Genomic DNA, 19,559 nt, shown 5'->3' on the forward strand with positions numbered 1-19,559 from the left:
GTGACCACAGACACATTTGGGTGTTGCAGGAGCAAGGCTGGGGAGGGCCTGGCACATGGGGGACCACCAGCAAAACTCGTTCTATAACCACCACACGTCGGAGGCCGAGGACCAGCCAGAGAGGGGGCAGGATGATGTCTCACTGGGCCTCCAGGACACGGTATATGAGAATGTAGGGTCCAAGGACTCCAAGTTCCAGGGTCTGGATGATGGGGACCTGAAACTGGAAGACCAAGAAGAGGAGATTCCCCCTGAGGAGGTGGCTGGGGAAGAATCTGTGGATGCCCAGAACCCAGAAGAGGCCCTCTTGGAGCTCGAGAGGGTTCTGGAGAAAGACATGGAGGAGGGCGTGCCTGAGATGAGGTGGGCTGGGGAGCGGGCGCCCAGGTTGGGGTGTAGGGGTGTCCCTGGGGGTGGCTGCACTGGCCTGGGGGCTCTGGACCTGGGCCCTCGCTCTTAAGGGTGAAGGGGTCAGCTCTTTGCTGCCCCAAGGAGGATGTTGGCAAACTGCCCCGTCCACGTGGCAGGAGACTTGGAGTGGGCAGAGGTCAGATGGCAGAGTTGAGAGGTTGTGAGCAGCCGTCCATAGACAGAAAAAGAAGCTCCAAAGCTGAAATCCTTCCAAGTACCACAAACCACCAGAAATGTTTCTGGGTGAGAGGAGGACACCGGGAAATGAGTGGGTGCTCCCTCCTACCTGTGGGACCCTGTGCCCTAGGATATGCCTGGGTTCCTTAGCTGGAAGTCCTCAGCCCCTACTCCTGGGTCAGCACACATCTCCTTGGACACAGACAGGGCCTTTGCCCTCTGGGCACATTGATTTCTGGCTCCCACAGAGCTGGTGTGATGAGTACACAGATGGCGTGTGATGTGGCTGGTCAGGCAGGGTAATGGGGGCATGGGTGGGGCTTGGGGAGGACATCTGAGCCAGGAGGGGAGACAGGATGTCTGGGGCCCTCGGGGGCTTCCTGGGGGCACTCACCCTGGCTCAGCGTCCCCTTTGGGGCTCAGCCGGGGGAAATTGAGGGACTGGCTGGTGGCAGAGCTACGATTTCAGACCAGGTCTTGGTGGTGCTGGGTTCTCCTCTAGAGGACAGGGCGGGAGCAGAAAGGTGGGGCCACCTGCTGGGGGAGCAAGGGCTGGACCTCACCATCTGCCTCCCCCCAGGCAGCTCTCCATCTCCCAGAGGATCCCTCGCACCTCCCTGAGCCCAGAGAGGAAGAAGAGGAAGCGGCTGTTTGAGCTGGCGAAGCCCAAGACCAACTGGCAAGTCTTGAAAGACAGGTGAGGCAATAGGCCGGCGGGCAGCTGGCCTGGCAGGTGTGGTGGTGGGAGGAGGGGGTGGTCTGAGAGGGGATGCGCAGCAACCCCAGACCGACCTGGTCCAGCGGAGCCCAGTGCGGAGGCTGGCGGGCCTGTCTCCTGCAGGAGGGGGTGCTGCTGCAGGGGCCATGCCTGGGTGTCCCCGCGCATGCGGAGCCTGCAGTTCTGTATCTACTGGTGAGTCTGGGGGCCCCCTCCTCTCCTGGGTAGGGGAGGGGAGAGGGCTATGCATTGGGCCCTACCCCAGGATTCTCAGTTCCACCTGGAGCTCTGGACCCCACCCCCTGCCTGAGATGGGTCTGTGCCAGTACCGCCTGGGCTCCCTTCTCAGTTATGCCTCTTTTTTTCCCCAGCTCCCTCTTCCTCTGAATACCAGCCTTGCTAAATAATCTACGCTCTCCCGTGCCCCTAAGGCCTCCCTGTCTTGTTCCTCTCTGACCTGCCTCTGCTGCCATCCACTTGCTCTCTCCCTTTCTCCCTCTCTAGTTGCACTCCTCCCACTGTTTGTGTTCATGGGGTGCCCTGAGCTCTGCTTCTGAGTGGGGTACACCCGCCGGGGCTCGCACCCCTCATGAGCTCTGCTGGCTATGTTCCAGGCCATCCGTGTACTGGACAGAGAGATTCCTCAAGGATACCACCCTCACCATCACAGTGCCCGGTAGGTACATCTGCCCTTTGCCTGTGCTTCTTTGTGGGGGTGCTGGAGTGGGGACTGGGGCTGGCCTGGTGCCTAGAGCCTGGTCGCCCCTATCTCACCCTGACCTGTGCCTTGCTCAGGTCTGATAGGGGAGACTTTGGGGCCTCCCAGGCCCAAGCCTCTCAGGGCCCCTGTGGGACACTCCCCTGTCTTCCAGGAGGGTCCCTCCAGTCTTCCAGGGAGGGTGTCTCCTGTCCCAGCTGGAGGTTGGTCCTGGGGGAGGAGTGGGAGCAAACTCTCCAGGGGAAATTGCAGTTTGCATCTCAGCCAAAGTGGGGTCAGTATGAACTTCACAAAAGACCCCTTTCCTTTCCAGAGCTTGTTTCTGGAGAGACACTCAGAGCCTCAGTTCTCACTCAGGTTTAGAATTCCCCCACCCCCAGTTAGCACAGAGGCCCCCTCAAGCCCAGGCCCATCCTGACTTCAGGCCCAAATCCACAGCAGGGCCAAGGAGCAAAGGGTTCTGAGCAACCCCCTTCATGTGTCCTGTGGTCCCCAGTGGGGGTGTCTGGTATGAGCTGTCACCTGGTATGAAGCCAGGTCAGGAGGAAGAGAGCCCTAGGTGGGAGGGGAGGGCAGCTTTCCAGGGCAGCTTCTTCTCCTTTTGTGTAGAGGTGTCCCGCCGGGTGGAGGAGCTGGCCCGACCCAAGAGGTTCTACTTGGAGTATTACAACAACAACAGGTAGGGGGTTCCGGGCAGAGACTCTCTCCATCAGGGTGTCATAGCAGGGGAGGGCCCAGGTCTGGGGGCCAGGTGACCATCCACGCGGCCCAGGCCTTGGGCACCAAGACTTTGAGGCCCAGTAGCCCAGACAGGATGGGATGCTGGTGGGTCTCAAGGCAGGTGCTCGAGTCCCCTAGGCAGCGGGTGGCTGTGAGATTTACAGTTTTAGGTGCCTGCCTCCTGGCGCAACTCTGTCTTAGCACACGGGGCTTCCATGATGGCCAACGTGGGGTCTGAAGTTATTCCACACAGACTCTGCTTTCATCTCTCAGTCACACATGGAAAGATAAGTGACTGAGGGGAGTCCCACTTACCAGTGTTAACTGATTCCAGCCCCTGGCTCTGTGCCGGTCTTGTGACAATAGCTTTTCCCCTTAATGCTGGTCAGAGCATAATATGGAGGCACCTCTGAGGGACCAGTCATCTGGGGTGACCTCTGTGGGACCTGTGATCTGGAGTGACCTCCGTACAAACAGTTCTGTCGTGCTCGCCCCGGAGAGGAGGGCACCGGGTCTTCTGTTGGGCTGACAGCATTTATCTGCTTCATTCCAGCCTCACCCCAGATTACAGGTCACACAGATGTCACCCCAGTTTACAGAACTGCATGCCAGGCTCACAGAGGTGAAAATAAGAGAGGAATCGGCCTCGGATCAATGAAATAAGGCTGTTTCTGGGGCAGAGGCAGAGCTGAGACATGAGTTTAGGGGGCAGGCAGGGCTCACTTCATCCCTTTGGTCCACCTCCTGACCCATCCTGATGGCGGGGGCTGTGGGGACAGCAGGGAGGGTAGACCCAGGAGAGCATTGCTCCATCCTTGAGAGGAAGGTGGGGCTCTGTTAGGGGTCTTTTAAGGATTCATCTCGGAGGAATTAGAAAATCCTCTTCTGCACCACGCTCCCCTGAACCCCAGAATCAGAGAGGAGTCGCACATGCACGCACAGACACATCTTCCTGCAGGGCCAGGGTCTCAAACACACACAGACACGGCCCCCGGGTTGGCTGGGGTCTCAGACTTAGGCTCTTCTTTAGGACCACGTCTATCTGGCCCGTTCCGCGGTCCACCTTGGAGTATCGAGCGTCCAACCGCCTACGGGAACTGGCCACCCCAAAGGTCCGAAACAACATCTGGAGCATAAATATGTCCGAGGTGGGTGCCCTTCCGTCCCTGGAGCTCCCTGGCTCCCTCCGGGGGCCCCGCCTGTCCCCCACCCCGGGGCTCAGAGGACACATAAGGATAAGAGGGGATAGGCGTGTGGCTGCTTCTCTTAGCCATTGGGAGTCCCAGTGTGGGTTCAAGAAGCCCCGCCCGGCCCCCCCGCCCCCCCGCCGGCCCCCGCCCCCCGCGCCCCCCCCCCCCCCCCCCCCCCCCCCCCCCCCCCCCCCCCCCCCGCGCCGCCCACCCAGCCTCCCGCTTTTCTTTCCTCCAACCTCTTGGAGGCGGGCAGGGACCACGCTCCCCTGCCAGTCAGGCGAGTGCGGAGGGGAGCCCCAAGCCATCTGCTTGAACGAGTGCATGATAACTGGTTCAGAGGTGACACCAGAGTTCAGTCCATCCTGAATCCGGCCCTTATCTCTCCCCATGGCATGTGGGACCTTAGTTCCCTGACCAGGGATCGAACCTGGGCCTCCTGCATTGGAAAAGTGAAAGTGAAAGTCTTAGTTGCTCAGTTGTGTGCGACCATTTGTGACCCCCATGAATTGTAGCCTACTTGGCTCCTTTGTCCTTAGAATTCTCCAGGCGAGAATACTGGAGTTGGTTCCCATTTCCTTTTCCAGGGGATCTTCCCGAACCAAGGATCGAAGCCCCGTCTCCTGCACTGTAGGCAGATTATTTTACCATCTGAGCTACCTGCATTAGAAGGGAGATCTTAACCCCTGGACTACCTGGGAAGTCCTGGGCTGTGTGGTTTAACATGCATTGAAGAGCTTGTCCCTGGGTGTTTTTGTGTGGTTGTTTGACAGACAACCCTCCCCGCCCGCTCTTGACTTAAAGACTTTTACAACTGAATTCAGACATCACATGGTTTGTGATGGTTTAAAACTATACCAACCATGGGGAGCAGTTTTTCAGAGCTATCCCTTGGGCTGCAGTCCTCATTTTTCCCCAAACAAAACTAACTCACAACTCTCAAAAAGATAAAAAAATAAAAATAAAGTAATGAACATACCAATAATGGTCCAACTAGAAGAATTTAACAATAATACCTTAGTGTTTAAATCCCCAATCCATGTTCCATCTCCTCAGTTGTCTCAAAGAAGGCTTCACAGTCAATTGGATTGGACAAGGATCCAGAGGAAAGTCTGGCCTCAGCTTTTCCCGGGAGGTGTACCTGCTGTTTTCCCAGCCCCTGCCCTGCCTCTGCCGGTTCAGCCTTTAAGCCCTTTTGTGCTCCAGCACCCTCTGTGGCTCCCCAGTGCCTGAGAAAGCTGGCAGAATGGGGCCTTCTCCACCCTTACTCTCCCTTGTGCCTCCCGGGGGACTAAATGAAGGTCCCTCAACAAGTCTTCGGCCCTGGCATGCACAGGGCATGGAGTGGTCATCAATATTATTTGAATGTGTGGATGAATGAATTTTCCCTGCCTGTCTCCCCTCCAGGCTGGCGGTTCCCTGAGGGTAGGACTGCAGGCTGATTCATCCACCTCAGCTGTTGACTGGAGCTGTGCGGACTGTTGATGGGGGGAGAGAAGGAGGGGAAGAAAGGAGGGGGGATGGAATGGGTGGTTGAGAGGGACATGAAATTGTAAACACCAGGATGTCTTTGGTATGAGTAGTGTATGTGATTTCTAAGCAGCACAATTTCAGGAGGAAAGAGACACAAATTTTAATGATGGCCCTAAGGATCATTTCAGCCAATCCCCTGCCTCTGGGCAGTATCCTACCCAGCAGAGTGCACCCAGTGGAGAGCTTCTGTAAAACGTTGGAGAGCTTCTGTAAAACGTTAAATGTTTCACAGAAACAAAGTGCTTGTACAATTTGCCTTCCTACCAGCCATGCATCGGATCTCTGTCCTCCCACCTTCCTGCCAGGGCTGGATAATGCCAGGCTTGGTCACTTTTGCCAAATTTGTTGGCATGGAGTGATATTTTGCTGTTTTAATTTACATTTCCCTGGTGCACAGAAAGGATTATTGATCCTTTGGGTTTACTTTCCTTCATGATTAGCTATTTCCTACTGATTTTTCATGTTATTGACTTAGAGAACCTCTTTATATATGATGGCTACTAATCCTTTGCTGAACACACTGCAGACTAACTTCCTAGCCAGTCTTTTGTCTTTCAGCATTGCTTACGGGATCTTTTGACCCAGGGGTGTGTGAAACAGCACAGGCTGCTTTACTCTTTCCCTCTAACTTTGTTTCTAGGTGTCCCAAGTGTCCAGGGCAGCCAAGATGGCCATTCCCAGTTCGAGGATCATCCGGCTGGCAAAGCCCAAGTCTCCAGCCACCCTACTGGAAGAGTGGGACCCCATGCCAAAACCCAAGTCACATGTGTCAGACTATAACCGCCTTCTTCAGTTGGCCAGTAAGTGGGTCCCAGGGGGTGCTCGACGTCTCATGAAGCACCCGTCCACACTGGATGCAGTTGGGAGCAGCCAGTCCACTTGGAGCTAGTTCTGCAAGATTCGTGTTCCCCTGACTCCCACTAACGTGCAGACCCATGGTTTGAGTCCCTGTGGGCAGTTCATACTGCAGCTGCTTGCATTCCCTGGGGGCTGGCAGAGGGCATCACCCACCCTGGGATGGGGGTTGTGGGCCTGAGCCGAGTGCGTCATCTGAATGGGTCTTCCAGCATGGCATGTAGGTGCAGAAGGGAAACCAGGGATGCAGGCCAGTGCCTGGAGAGCCAAGCTGGGACCTAAGGGTGCTGGCCAGAGGCTCTTCCTGTCCTTGAAAACAAAGGAAGACCTGGCTCCCCCACACAGAAGTAATGTGCACTGATTGTAAAGAATCTGAAAAATGTAGCAAGGCATGAAGAAAGGGATCTCACCACCCAAAGGCAGTCAGGGGCTTTGGGAAACTCAAGTGTGCCCCGGTGCCTGGTACAGGATCACCAGGGAGCTTGACTGGCCATTTCCGTTTACTCTGCTGTGTCTTTTTCTCAGTTTCCTATTTCCTGTTTTTATTGGGGGGTTGGGGGAGGGAATTAATTTGCAGCAGCTCTATATAAGATGATCACTTACCCTTTGTTGAGTACTTTGCAAAATACCTTCTTCCCAGTCATTTTCTTCTTGCTTATAGTTTCTTTTGTTTGTGGATTCATTCATCTGTTCCCTTGGTGGTGGTTTAGTTGCTCAGTTGGGTCCATGACTCTTTGCGACCCCGTGGACCGTAGCCAGGCTCCTCTGTCCATGGGATTCTCCCGGCAAGAGCACTGGAGTGGGTTGCCGTTTCCTCCTTCAGGGTATCTTCCCGACCCAAGGATTGAAACCAAGTCTCCCGCATTGCAGGCAGATTCTTTACCACTGAGCCACCAGGGAAGCCCCTTAAATATTTGTTAAAGTATTCGTTGAGTTTGTTAAAGATTGGTTAAATGAACAGAGATACAAGCACACACACACTTCTGCTCTCTCTCTCTCACACACACACACGCATGGACACAGACACATGTGGAACATAAGCACATGTATTTTGTACATACACATGTATGTGTATTCATCCAGGCTTCACAGGAGCATGTTATCAACGCACATCCCTCTGTGTGTGTGTGTATGGATAAGACTGGTGTAGGGCTGTGTATTTCCAACTGCAGACTCCCACCCACTGATGGTTCTGACCAGCATTTAAAAAGTGAAGAGAGGAAACATGCAGTGCAGGGTCCTTGGGCAACAGTGGTCCATGCAGTATGGGTTCTGTGTGGCTGTGGACAGGTTGCACTGTTAACTTGTGACCAATAGATTTTCAGAGCCCAGATGTTACAACAGGGGGAGACCCTGAGTCTCCCTGAGGACTCCAGGATGGTTGGCTCTGGCAGGTCCTTCCAAGGCCCCCCAGTACCCTCTTTGGGGTCCCCAGCAGTGCCTCTCCCCAGAGCTGCAGCTCCTTTGCTGAGCGGAGATGGCCTTTTTAATTTGCAGAGTCTTGGGGCAAAGAGGGGTTTGGAAAGGAAACTCTCAAAACTGAAGGGTCTAGAGATAGGAGTGCTCACCAGTAGTCACCAGCGGTCACTCTCTCCTGGCCCTCATGCAGGCCAAGCCCCGAGGCTCCCACTGTGAGGGAAGGGGTGGTGAAGAGGTAGGGGGTCCAAGCAGGAGCAGGGCCAGGGCTCCTGGCCAGTGAGTGGTGGGCCCGGCTGAGTCACAGGTCTACCCAGTCAGACAAGTGTGTCACAGGCCCATGACCGAAATGGACTGAATGTCAATCAACCTATTGATTTAATTCAACTAATGGATTTTATTAAAATTAAATAGGATAAAGTCCCAGTCCATATGGGGTGCTGGTCACATGTAGCTGGTGGACCCTATGGGGAGGACCCAGCTGGGGCCACAGGCGCATGGGCAGTGGGGCTGATGGAGCCCCTGCCTCACCCCCAGCCACCAGGGCGCCTATGTCTGCCCCTCCAGTCTCTGTCTGGGCCCGTGACCATATGAGACATTGTTCTTTATGACTCACCCTTCAAAATGCACAGTTCAGTACTTCCCAGTACACTCACAGATAGCTGTGGGCACATTACTACAACCTATTTTATTTATTTAAAAAATTATATATTATTTTAGTTATTTAAAAAAATTTTATTGAAGTGTAGTTGAATTACAATATTGTGTTAATTTTTGCTGAACAGCAAAGTGACTCTGTTATACACATTCTTTTTCATATTTTTTCCCATTATCTTTTATCACAGGAATTTTCAACTCTTAATTTTGTATTGGGATATAACTGATTAACAATGCTGAGACAGTTTCAGGTGAACAGTGAAGAGACTCAGGCATACACATGTATCTGTTCTCTCCCAAACTCCCTCCCATCCTGGCTGCCACGTACCATTGAGATATAGAACATGGCAGCAGAGTTCCAAGTATCACCGGATATTGACTATAGTCCCCTGTGCTCTACAGTGGGACCTTGTCGTTTGTCCATCCTGTGTATAATACAGTTTGCATCTGCTCACCCAGCCGCCAGTCCTTCCCTTCCCTCCCACCTCCCCGACTGGCACCCACCAGTCTGTTCCTTATGTCCCACACAATCAATTCCAGAACATTCTACCACTCCAAAGTGATGCCCCATCTCCATCAGCTGGCCCCCTCAGCCCTTCCCCATCCCCATGACCACCAGGAACCCACTCACTTTGTGGGTCAGCCTGTTCTGGATGTTTCCCACCAGTGGAATCACAGCCTGTGTGTCCTGTGTCTGCTTCTGTCACTGAGCATCGGGTGTTCTCAGGGTCCATCCATGTGGTAGCAAGTGTCAGGACTTCTCTTCATGGCTGAGTGATGCTTGCGCGTGTGGAGGGACGCGTGTGTTTATCCATCGTCTGCCGAGGGACAGGACATTGAACTTGGGAGCTCTTACTCAGAAGATCGTGCTCCGTGGGGAAGGGGGGCTCCGGCTGCTGACACTTTGCCCCCTCTCCTGCCCCTTCTAGTGCCCAAGGCCCAGTCGGACAAGTGTGTTCCTGACCGCGACCCGCGCTGGGAGGTGCTGGAGGTCACCAAGAAGGCAGTGGCTAGTCCCCGCATCCTGTCTCTGGCAAAACCCCGAGTGCGGAAGGACCTGAATGAGGGCTACGACCCCTCCCACGTGTCCCCTGCCGCCCTGGTGGCTCAGGCGTCCCCTCGCCTGTACGAGCTCGCTACCCCCAAGACCATCACCAAGAAAGCATGAGCCTCAGGCCTGGCCCCTGAGCCCGTTCCCAGTAAACACCCAAGTGCAACCTGACCCTGTGTGTGGCTCTGAGCGCCTTGGCCTGGAGGCGGGAGGACAGTGGCTGAAAGAGGAGGCAATAATAATAATGATGTTTATGTTTGCATCCAGCCTGCAATCCTGCAGCCTTTTTTCCCACTCCCATTCCCCTGCCGTCGTCAGCCCCTCGGACAGCACACCTCCCCCTCCCCATGTCAGAAATTTCCCTCTGAGTCCTTCTGTCCCCATTTACTGATCTATAGTGTCCACAGCATCTCGAGCTCTGTGATGAACCAGCTAATGCCTGCTGCACAATTTACTGATCTTTGCAGGGGGGTACCTGTTGGAGACCATCAGTGTCTGAGGTCCCCATGTGGGGACCACTGTGCTGAGGTGGAGACTCAGGGTCACAGAGTTGGTGAAAGACCCACAGTCCCCAACCCCATGTGAGTTTCCTACAGCAACTGGAACTAGTCACCTCAAACAGGGGGTTGGAAGCCTCACAGATTCATTCTCTGACGATCCTGAAGTCAGGAGTCTAGCTCGGGCGTCACAGGGCTGAATCCAGGCTTGGGCAGGGCTGGTCCTTCTGGAGGCTCCCCACTTTTCCAGCTTCTAGAGGCACCGCATCCCTGGCTTGTGGCCCCTCCCTCCATCCTCACAGCCAACAGCACAGCATCTCCTGTCTCTCTGCCTCTCATCCTTCTCATAAAGATCCTGTGATGATACTGGGACCCCTGGGGAATCCAGGGTAATCCCCATCTCAGGGGTCTTAGCTTAATCCCACCTGCAAAGTCCCTTCTGCCTCATGACATGTTTACAGGCCCAGGGACCAGGATGGGGGTGTCTCTGGGGCTGTTGTTCTGCTGAGCACAGAGGGAGAATCTCTTGTCTGCATCCGCAGTCCTAGACAGTCTCGTTTGCCTCTGGCTCCTGCTCATTCACTTGGGGACCAATTGCTGGGTCCTGAAGGGGTGGCATGCTGACTGCCCTCACGTCTTCTCTCAAGCCCACCACACGTCAGGTCCCGAGCCGTGATTCCCAGATGCTTTGAGGACGCTACTTCACTCAGTAACGTAAAGGACAGTTGTTGAGTATTAATAGGTGCAGACCTGGACGGAGGTTCCGAAGAAAAAGGTTAAAAAGAAGCCCACCCTCATCTTCTCTGGATGACCCGGCAGCACAGATGGATGGATGGACGGATGCCTCACTGAGCCTGTGGGTGCCGCTGAGTGCAGGTTTCTTGCGGGCGGGCAGGGTGATGGCCACGCACACTCGTCTGATGATGACGTGACCCCTGCTCTCTCCCTGCTGCTCTGGTGGGTACCACTGTCGTGATGAAGCCCAGAAGCATATCCACGCAGACTCACACCCCAGTAAGTCAGGAGTCCCGCCTGGAACCAGGGTGGCCCGCATCCAGCAGGGTGGACTATGGGGTCAGCTGATTCCCTGAGCCTGGGAACATGGCATGCTGGACATGGCTCTGCAGACAGGGCCCAGGGAGGTTGTCGTGGGTTCCCTGGGTGGGTCCAGTACCGTAGCATGTCCTAAGAGAGAAGCTGAGGAGACAGGGTGACACCAAAGCCATGCATTGCACCCTGGCCCGAGGCAGGAGGGACGCAGCCCTGAAAGGCCCCATGGCTTCCCCTCGGGCCTCGGGAGGGAGGGAGGAGGCCCTGCGGACATGCCCGACACCCAGGGGATTAGGGTCTGTTGTTTCAGCTACTGATGTGTGGTGAGTAGGAAACCAGCGCAGGTTAGAAATCTTAGACCCTTGGTACCTGCTGTGCTGGCAGCGTGCAGCTCCACCAATAGGGGTGGTCAACCCTAGGGACCTCGTCACACAACACAAAACGAGGCTTTAAACCAGCCGAGCATCCAAAATGGTGCACTCATTCTCTTGTCAAAGTCAGTGTTTTAGCGTTCCTCTTCAAGCTGAGAAAAAAGCACTGCGCACTGACATGTCCCGAAGAAATAAAATGTGACCTTAACTGCCCACATGTCAACCATTATATTGTGATTTAGTGAGCGGATAAAGAGGCGTGTATACTTCGTGAGTCCAGTGTGATCTGTGGTCTGCTTTGTTGAGAACAGAAAGGAGAATCTATCCGTCTGGGCTTTACCATCACTGACGCAGGTGAGCATAGCCACCCCTGCAGTCAGCTTCCACAAGTTTAAGCCCCGCCTGAAGCTGCTCTGAGTCCAGGCTTCTCTCTTGGACTGGTAGCTGCTCGCTGACCCTGCAGGCTGGTGTCCAGGACTCAGTAAACCGGGAAGTGTTTGGGCGGAGGAGACTCTGTGCGACCCTCATTCTCAGGGTTGATGCTGGCTCACTGCAAAAGAGCCATCGGTTCTTGCCCTCCACGCTTCCCCAGTATCATATTGGACACCTTCTGTGCTATTGGCTCACCTTCCGGCGTCATATCTTTTTGCCTTTTCATAACTGTCCATGGGATTTTCCAGGCAGGAATACTGGAGGGGGCTGCCATTTCCTTCTCCAGAGGGTCACGTTTTGTCAGAAGCCTTCACTCTGAACTGTCCTTCTCAGGTGGGCTTGCGCGGCACAGCTCAGAGCTTCATTGAGTTACAATACTTTGGCCACCTGATGCAAAGAGCCGACCCATTGGAAAAGACCCTGATGCTGGGAAAGATTTGAGGGCCAAAGGAGAAGGGGGTGGCAGAGGATGAGATGGTTACTGACTCACTGACTCAATGGACATGAATGTGAGCAAACTCTGGGAGATACTGAAGGACAGAGGGGCCTGGCACACTGCAGTCAGTAGAGTTGCAAACAGTTGACCATGACTGAGTTACTGAACAACAACATGTCTGCTCAGGGTCAGGACCTGCCCTGTGATTCGTCTGGATAGTGCAGAAATGAGCTTGTTCACGTTTCCTGACAGGACCGGCATCAGGCTCAGTTCTTCCCCTTTACCTTACCACTTTCAACTTATGTTACTTCTTTTATGTTTTTTTAAATGTTTCAAAATATGACTCAAGCTCTGTGTCAGGGGCTATAGGTTCCCGGGAAGCAGACCATGAGACAGGCTGGGACGGAGAAGCAGTGGGGGCCGGCCCTCGTGGTCACCACTGGCAGGACTCTGAGAAGAGGTGACAGAGTCCCACAGGTCCGGCAGGAGCTCTGGAGCCTCACGCTGTCCCCGTTGGCCTCTGTGCTTTCCCAGCAGTGGGGAAACTTGTGTGTGTGATGTGGGGGGGTGGGGTAGGGGGGTGTATTCGGCGGGGACAGACTTACCCGCAGTACCCACCTCCCCGGAGCTGCTCAGGTCAGGGTGATGTCTGCAGGAAATGGTTCCTCCAGGGCTGCTTTTTCTGGGTGGGACAGGGGGAACTTGCAACAGAAAGATTAGGGGGGCTTCCCTGGTGGCTCAGTGGTCAAGAATCTGCCTGTCAGCGCAGGAGACACGAGTTCAATCCCTGCTCTGGGAACATCCCACATGCTGCGGATCAACTAAGCCTGTGCACCACAACTACTGAGCCTGTGCTCTAGAGCCGGGGAGCTGCAGCTGTGGAAGGCCTAGCCCCCTAGAGCCCGTGCTCCGCAAGAAGAGAAGTCACCCCAAAGAGAAGCCCACACAGCACGACTAGAGAGTAGCCCCTGCTGGCTGCAACTAGAGAAAAGCCCACACAGCAGGGAAGACCCAGCACAGCCAAACATGAATCAACAACACTAGAGAATAAGAAAGCTTAGTGGATGAACCGCTGCCCCCGAGCTGCAAGCACCCAGCACCCCTCCCCTCTGCCAGCTCTCCCTCTGCTGGGCTCAGCTGTGGGGTACCCTAGACCTTAGCTCACTGCTCAACTGTCAGGCCAGGCACAGCAGTGCCAGGAGAAGGGACTCGGAGGCCCTGCCCATCGCTCTGCTGGATGGTGCATCCTTTGTGCTGCTCACAAGGCCGGGAACACCCTCTGCAGCTCTCTTTTTCCTCCCTGATGTCTCTGCCAAAGACACTGCTTTTTATTTTCCTAGTTTCCTTTCCTGTCCTCTTTATTTGAAATCATTCTGGTTTACAAGTGTCTTAAGCGTATTAAGAAAACCCCTGCAAACTTTGCCCCCAGACTCAGCCATGCAGTTTGCCTACCTGCTCTGTCGTTTGCTCTCCCTTCCATGTCTGTGTTTTGTAGACAGAAAACACATCTTTCTGAAGATCTTGAGAGTGAGCTGCATATGTCGTGGCCCTTGACCCCTGTCGTCATTCACTGGGGTGACTCTAACAAAAAGGCCACGGACTGGGGGCTTACGAATAACAGCGATTGTGTTTCTCATCTGCAGACTGGAGTCCAGGATCGGGGTGCCAGCAGATGTGTGGTCTGGTGAGGATTTGCTTCCTGGTTCAAAGGCCATCTTCTGGCTGTGCCCTCATAGGGCAGAAGGGCTGAGGGAGCATTTTGGGGTCTCTCTCATCAGGGCAGTAATCCCTTCATGGTGGCTCTGCGCTTCTGATATAATCACATGCCAAGGGCCCACCTCCTCTAACACCAGCACACCGGGGATTGTGTTTTAATATACCAATTTTTAGGGCACACAGATATTTTGCCTACAACTTCCCCTAAAGGCTTCAATGTGAATTTTCTAAGAAGTACATTCTCTTATAGAATCACAGAGCAGCCACTGATTCCAGGAAGCTTAACGCTGATACAGTGCATTATTCCATCTACATCTGAGTTTCAGCTTTGTCAGTTGACCTAGTGATTTCCCTCCAACCTACTGGCTCCAGCCCAGCATCAGGCAATGTGTTTAGTTCTCACATCTGGAACATTTCCACAGATCGGTCTTTTATGGTATTGATGTTTTTGAAGAAACTGTCCTTTTCCCCCTTGTTTATGTTGTTGTTCAGTCGCTAACTTGTGTCCGACTCTTTGTGACCTGTGGACTGCAGCACACCAGGCTCCTCTGTCCTTCATTATCTCCCGAGTTTGCTCAAATTTATGTCCATTGAGTCAGTGATGCCCTTTAATCATCTCATTCTCTGCTGCCTTCTTCTCCTTTTGCCTTCAACCTTTCCCAGCATCAGAGTCTTTTCCAATGAGTGAGCTCTTCACATCAGGTGGTCAAAGTATTGGATTGATTCCCTTTAGGATTGCCTGGTTTGATCTCCTTGTAGTCCAAGGGACTCTCAAGAGTCTTCTCCAGCACCACAATTCAGAAGCATCAGTTCTTTGGCATTTAGCCTTCTTTATGGTCCAACTCTACATCTATACATGACTACTAGAAAAACTGTAGCTTTGACTATATGGACCTTTGTTAGCAAAGTGATGTCTGCTTTTTAATATGCTATTTAGGTTTGTCATAGGTTTTCTTTCCAGGAACAAGTGTCTTAATTTCATGGCTGCAGTCACTGTCTGCAGTGACTTTGGAGCCCAAGAAAATAAAATCTGCCACTGCTTCCACTTTTCCCCCTTCTATTTGCTGTGAAGTGATGGGCTTGGGTGCCACGATCTTCTTCTTCTTCTTCTTTTTTTTTTTTAAATGTTGAGCTTTAAGCCAGCTTTTGCACTCTCCTCTTTCACACTCATCAAAAGGCTCTTTAGTTCCTCTTCACTTTCTGCCTTTGGAATGGTGTGTATGTGTGTGCTTAGTCACTCAGTTATGTCCAATTCTTTGTGACCCTTTGGGCTGTAGCCTGCCAGGCTCCTCTGTCCATAGGATTTCCCAGGCTAGAATACTGGGGTGGGTTGCCGTTTCCTCCTCTAGGGGATCTTCTGGACCCAGGGATCGAACGTGTGTCTCCTGCACTGCAGGCATATTCTCTACTTGCTGAGCCATCGGGGAAACCCATATTGCAGTGGTGTCATCTGCATATCTGAGGTTGTTGATATTTCTCCTGGCAATCTTGATTCCAGTTTGTGATTCATCCAGTCTGGCATTTCGCATGATGCACTCTGCATATAAGTGAAATAAGCAGAGTGATAATATACAGCCTTGTCCTACCCCTTTCCCAATGTTGAACCAGTCAGTTGTTCCATGTCTGGTTCTAACTGTTGTTAATAGAATGTTCCTTATTTGGAGTTTGTGTGAAGCCCCTCAAATATAGACACAGGTTGTGTATTCCTGGGCACAAGTGATGGTCTTTCTCAGGGCACACTTCCTCCCCTCACTTGTGGGGTTAATGTTTCTCACCTGGTGGGATGATTGCCTCATTTCTCTACTCTAACTAATCTGTGGGAAGAGACTTACACATTGTTATTTTTAAATTTTATTTGATTGAGGTATTGTTGATTTACAATGTTGTGTTTAATTTCTGCTATACAGCAAAGTGATTCAGTTATGCATATATATACATTCTGTTCATACTTTTCCATTATGGTTTACCACAGGATATTGAATGCAGTTCTCTGTGCTCTACAGAAGGACCTTGTTGTTTACCCATCCTATATAGAATAGTTTGCGTCTGCTAACCCCGGACTCCCGGTACAGCCCTCTCTCACCGCACCCCCCACCCCCCACCAATCACAAGTCTGTTCTCTAAGTTTGTGAGTCTGTTTCTGTTTTGTAGATGCTCATTTGTGTCGTATTTTAGAGTCCACATATAAGTGGTTATCATATGGTATTTGTCTTTGTCTGGCTTCCTTCTTTCCCTGACTTTCATATTTAGTATGAAAATCTTCAGGTCCATGCTTGTTGCTGCCATCGGCATCATTTCATTTTTTATGGCTGAATAATATTCCATTGTATATATGTACCAAGTCTTCTATATCCATTCATCTGTTGATGGACATTTAGGTTTTTTTCTGTGTCTTGGCTATTGTGTATAGTGCTGCTATGAACATTGGGATGCATGTGTCTTTTTGAATTATAGTTTTGTTTGGACATATGCCCAGGATTGGGATTGCTGGAGCATATGGAAACTCTATTTTACATTTTCTGAGGAAACTCCATACTGTTTTCTATAGTGGCTGCACCAATTTACAGTCCCACCAACCCTGTAGGAGGGTTCCATTTTTTCTACACCCTCTCCAGCATTTGTAATTTGTAAATGTTTTAATGATGGCTTTAATGATTGGTGTGAGGTGGTACCTCATTGTAGTTTTGATTTGCATTTTCCCATTAATTAGTGATGCTGAGCATCTTTTCATGTGCTTATTGACCATCGGTCTGTCTTCTTTGGAGAAATGTCTAGTTAGGTCTTCTGCCCATTTTTCCATTGGGTTGTTTTTTTTTTTTTTTTTTGTTATTGGTTGTTGTGTTGTATGAGCTGTTCATATATTTTGGAAATCAAGCCCTTTCTTAATTTGCTTAATCATTTGCAAATATTTTTCTCCAAGTCTGTAGGTTGATGGTTTCCTTTGCTTTAGAAAAGCTTGTGAGTTTGGTTAGTTTCCATTTGTTGGTTGTTGTTCAGTCCCTAGGTGGTGTCTGACTCTTTGTGACCCCATGGACTGCAGCATGCCAGGCTTCCCTGTCCTTCACTATCTCTCAGAGTTTGCTTAAACTCATATCGAGTCCATGATGTCATTCAACCATCTCATCTCTGTCGCCCCCTTCTCCTACCTTCAATCTTTTCCAGCATCAGGGTCTTTTCCAATAAGTTGGCTCTTCGAATCAGGAAGCCAAAGTATTGGAGCTTCAGCTTCAGCATCAGTCCTTCCAATGAATATTTAAGGCTGGTTTCCTTTACCATTGACTGCTTTGATCTCTGCAGTCCAAGGGACTCTCAAGAGTCTTCTCCAGTACCACAATTCAAAAGCATCAGTTCTTTGGTGCTCAGCCTTTGTTATGGTCCAACTCTCACATCCATACATGATTGCTGGAAAACCTATAGCTTTGACTATACAAACCTTTGTTGGCAAAATGATGCTTCTGCTTTTTAATACACTGTCTAGGTTTGTCATAGCTTTTCTTTCAAGGAGCAAGCGTCTTTTAATTTCATGGCTGCAATCACCATCCACAGTGATTTCTGAGCCCAAGAAAATAAAATCTGCCACTGTTTCCATTTTTTTCTTATCTATTTGCCATGAAGTGATGAAACTGAATGTCATGATCTTAGTTTTTGAATGTTGAGCTTTAAGCTAGCCTTTTCACTCTCTTCTTTCACCTTCATCAAGAGACTCTGGTTCTTCTTCACTTTATTTTTGCTTTTATTTCTGTTGCTTTGGGAGACTGACCTAAGAAAACATTGGTAAGATTTATGTCAGAGAATGTTTTGCCTATGTTCTCTTTTAGGAGTATTTTCGTGTCATGTCTTATATTTAAGCCAACCTGAGTTTATTTTTGTGCATGTGTATGGGAGTGTGCTAACTTCATTGATTTACACATGGCTGTTCAGTTTTCCCAATGCCACCTGCTGAAGAGACTTTCAGTTCAGTTCAGTTGCTCAGTCGTGTCCAACTCTTTGCAACCCCATGAATCGCAGCACGCCAGGCCTCCCTGTCCATCACCAACTCCCGGAGTTCACTCAGACTCATGTTGGTGATGCCATCCAGCCATCTCATACTCTGTCATGCCCTTTTCCTCCTGCCCTCAATCTCTCCCAGCATTAGAGTCTTTTCCAATGAGTCAGCTCTTCGCATGAGGTGGCCAAAGTACTGGAGTTTCAGCTTTAGCATCATTCCTTCCAAAGAACACCCAGGGCTGATCTTTAGAATGGACTGGTTGGATCTCCTTGCAGTCCAAGGGACTCTCAAGAGTCTTCTCCAACACCACAATTCAAAAGGGTCAATTCTTCGGTGCTCAGCTTTCTTCACAGTCCAACTCTCACATCCATACATGACCACTGGAAAAACCATAGCCTTGACTAGATGGACCTTTGTTGGCAAAGTAATGTCTCTGCTTTTCAATATGCTATCTAGGTTGGTCATAACTTTCCTTCCAAGGAGTAAGCGTCTTTTAATTTCATGATTTTCTTCCATTGTATATTCTTGCTTCCTCTAAGATTAACTGACCATAGGTGGAGGTGTAATTCTGGGCTCTCTATTCTGTTCCATTGATTCATGCCTGTTTTGTGCTGATACCATGCTGCTTTGATGACTGCAGCTTATACTACAGGGGAAGAAACTTTCAGACCCAGAACACATTGCTCTCTCCATCCCTCCGTCTGCTGCTGTTGTTGTTCAGTTGCCAAGTCATGTCAGACTCTTTACGACCCCAAGAACTGCAGCACACCAGGCTTTCCCTGTCCCTCATTTTTGATGATTGTTAAAGCTCCCTCCAAGGAGTCTCCTCTGGTCCCCTAGGCTTACTCAAGCCCTTTCCCTCTGTTGCTGCCACGTGATTATACAGAGCCCCACTGTCACTGTGTCTTGTTGGTTTACCTTCCTACTTCACTGGACCTCTGGTTGCTCAGTACCCAGTTGAGGGCTGCAGGGGACACTGAGTGACTGATTGACCAAGATGATCCCTTATCAGTGAGGACCCTTCCTCTAAGGGCCTGAACCCTCAATCTGGATGATGTACACCAATGTGAGTGGGGAGCTCATGACTCATGCAACTTGTGACTCACGCAGAGAAGAGAGCAGGGCAGGCTTTCTAAGACCGGTTCTCTCCTGGCTGGTAGGCTCCCCTGGGCTGGGTTAGCGCTTTTACATCAAGCATCCAGCAGCAGTTGACACTGCTATCAAAGTCAGCTTGAAAAGGACCGGGGCTGAGTCCTAGGTCTCCCCCGCATCCATTCTTCCTGGTTTGTGTGAGCCTGAAACCTATGTGCCTCCTCTCTGCTTTGTCCATATTCCCCAGCCGTCCACCTCTGCTCTAGCCACCATGCTAGTCTCTGCTTTGCCTTCTCTGTCTACACCTTCCACCCTGATGCCCTCAGCACATCTCTGAGACAAAAGGTATGTGGAATCCTTGTCTGGACCCTCATGTTCACGCACTTCGCCGCCACCGCAGGCCCATAATGTTTCATCGATTAGATACAACTCATGACAACAACAGGTCCAGAGCCAGCGGACGGGCTGGGCTCCACCTCCCCTGCTGACAGTGGGCACTCGGGTTCCAAGCCCCCAGTGAGATCCGTCGTC

At 51.5% G+C, this 19,559-nt stretch overlaps 1 protein-coding gene across 1 annotated transcript; it reads left to right on the plus strand.

Moving 5' to 3' along the window:
• The first annotated feature begins 55 nt into the window (after positions 1-55).
• THEG (theg spermatid protein) lies at positions 56-19,436 on the plus strand. Its single transcript, XM_040241570.1, has 10 exons — positions 56-363; positions 1,169-1,285; positions 1,430-1,501; positions 1,921-1,982; positions 2,634-2,703; positions 3,775-3,892; positions 6,108-6,267; positions 9,325-9,469; positions 9,504-9,520; positions 19,276-19,436. The coding sequence occupies exons 1-10, from the start codon at positions 56-58 to the stop codon at positions 19,434-19,436; spliced, it is 1,230 nt and encodes a 409-aa protein (XP_040097504.1).
• The last annotated feature ends 123 nt before the right edge of the window (positions 19,437-19,559 follow it).

The sequence above is a fragment of the Oryx dammah genome, unplaced genomic scaffold, assembly GCF_014754425.2.
Source record: "Oryx dammah isolate SB20612 unplaced genomic scaffold, SCBI_Odam_1.1 HiC_scaffold_5, whole genome shotgun sequence".
NCBI classification, from domain to species: Eukaryota; Metazoa; Chordata; class Mammalia; order Artiodactyla; family Bovidae; genus Oryx; species Oryx dammah.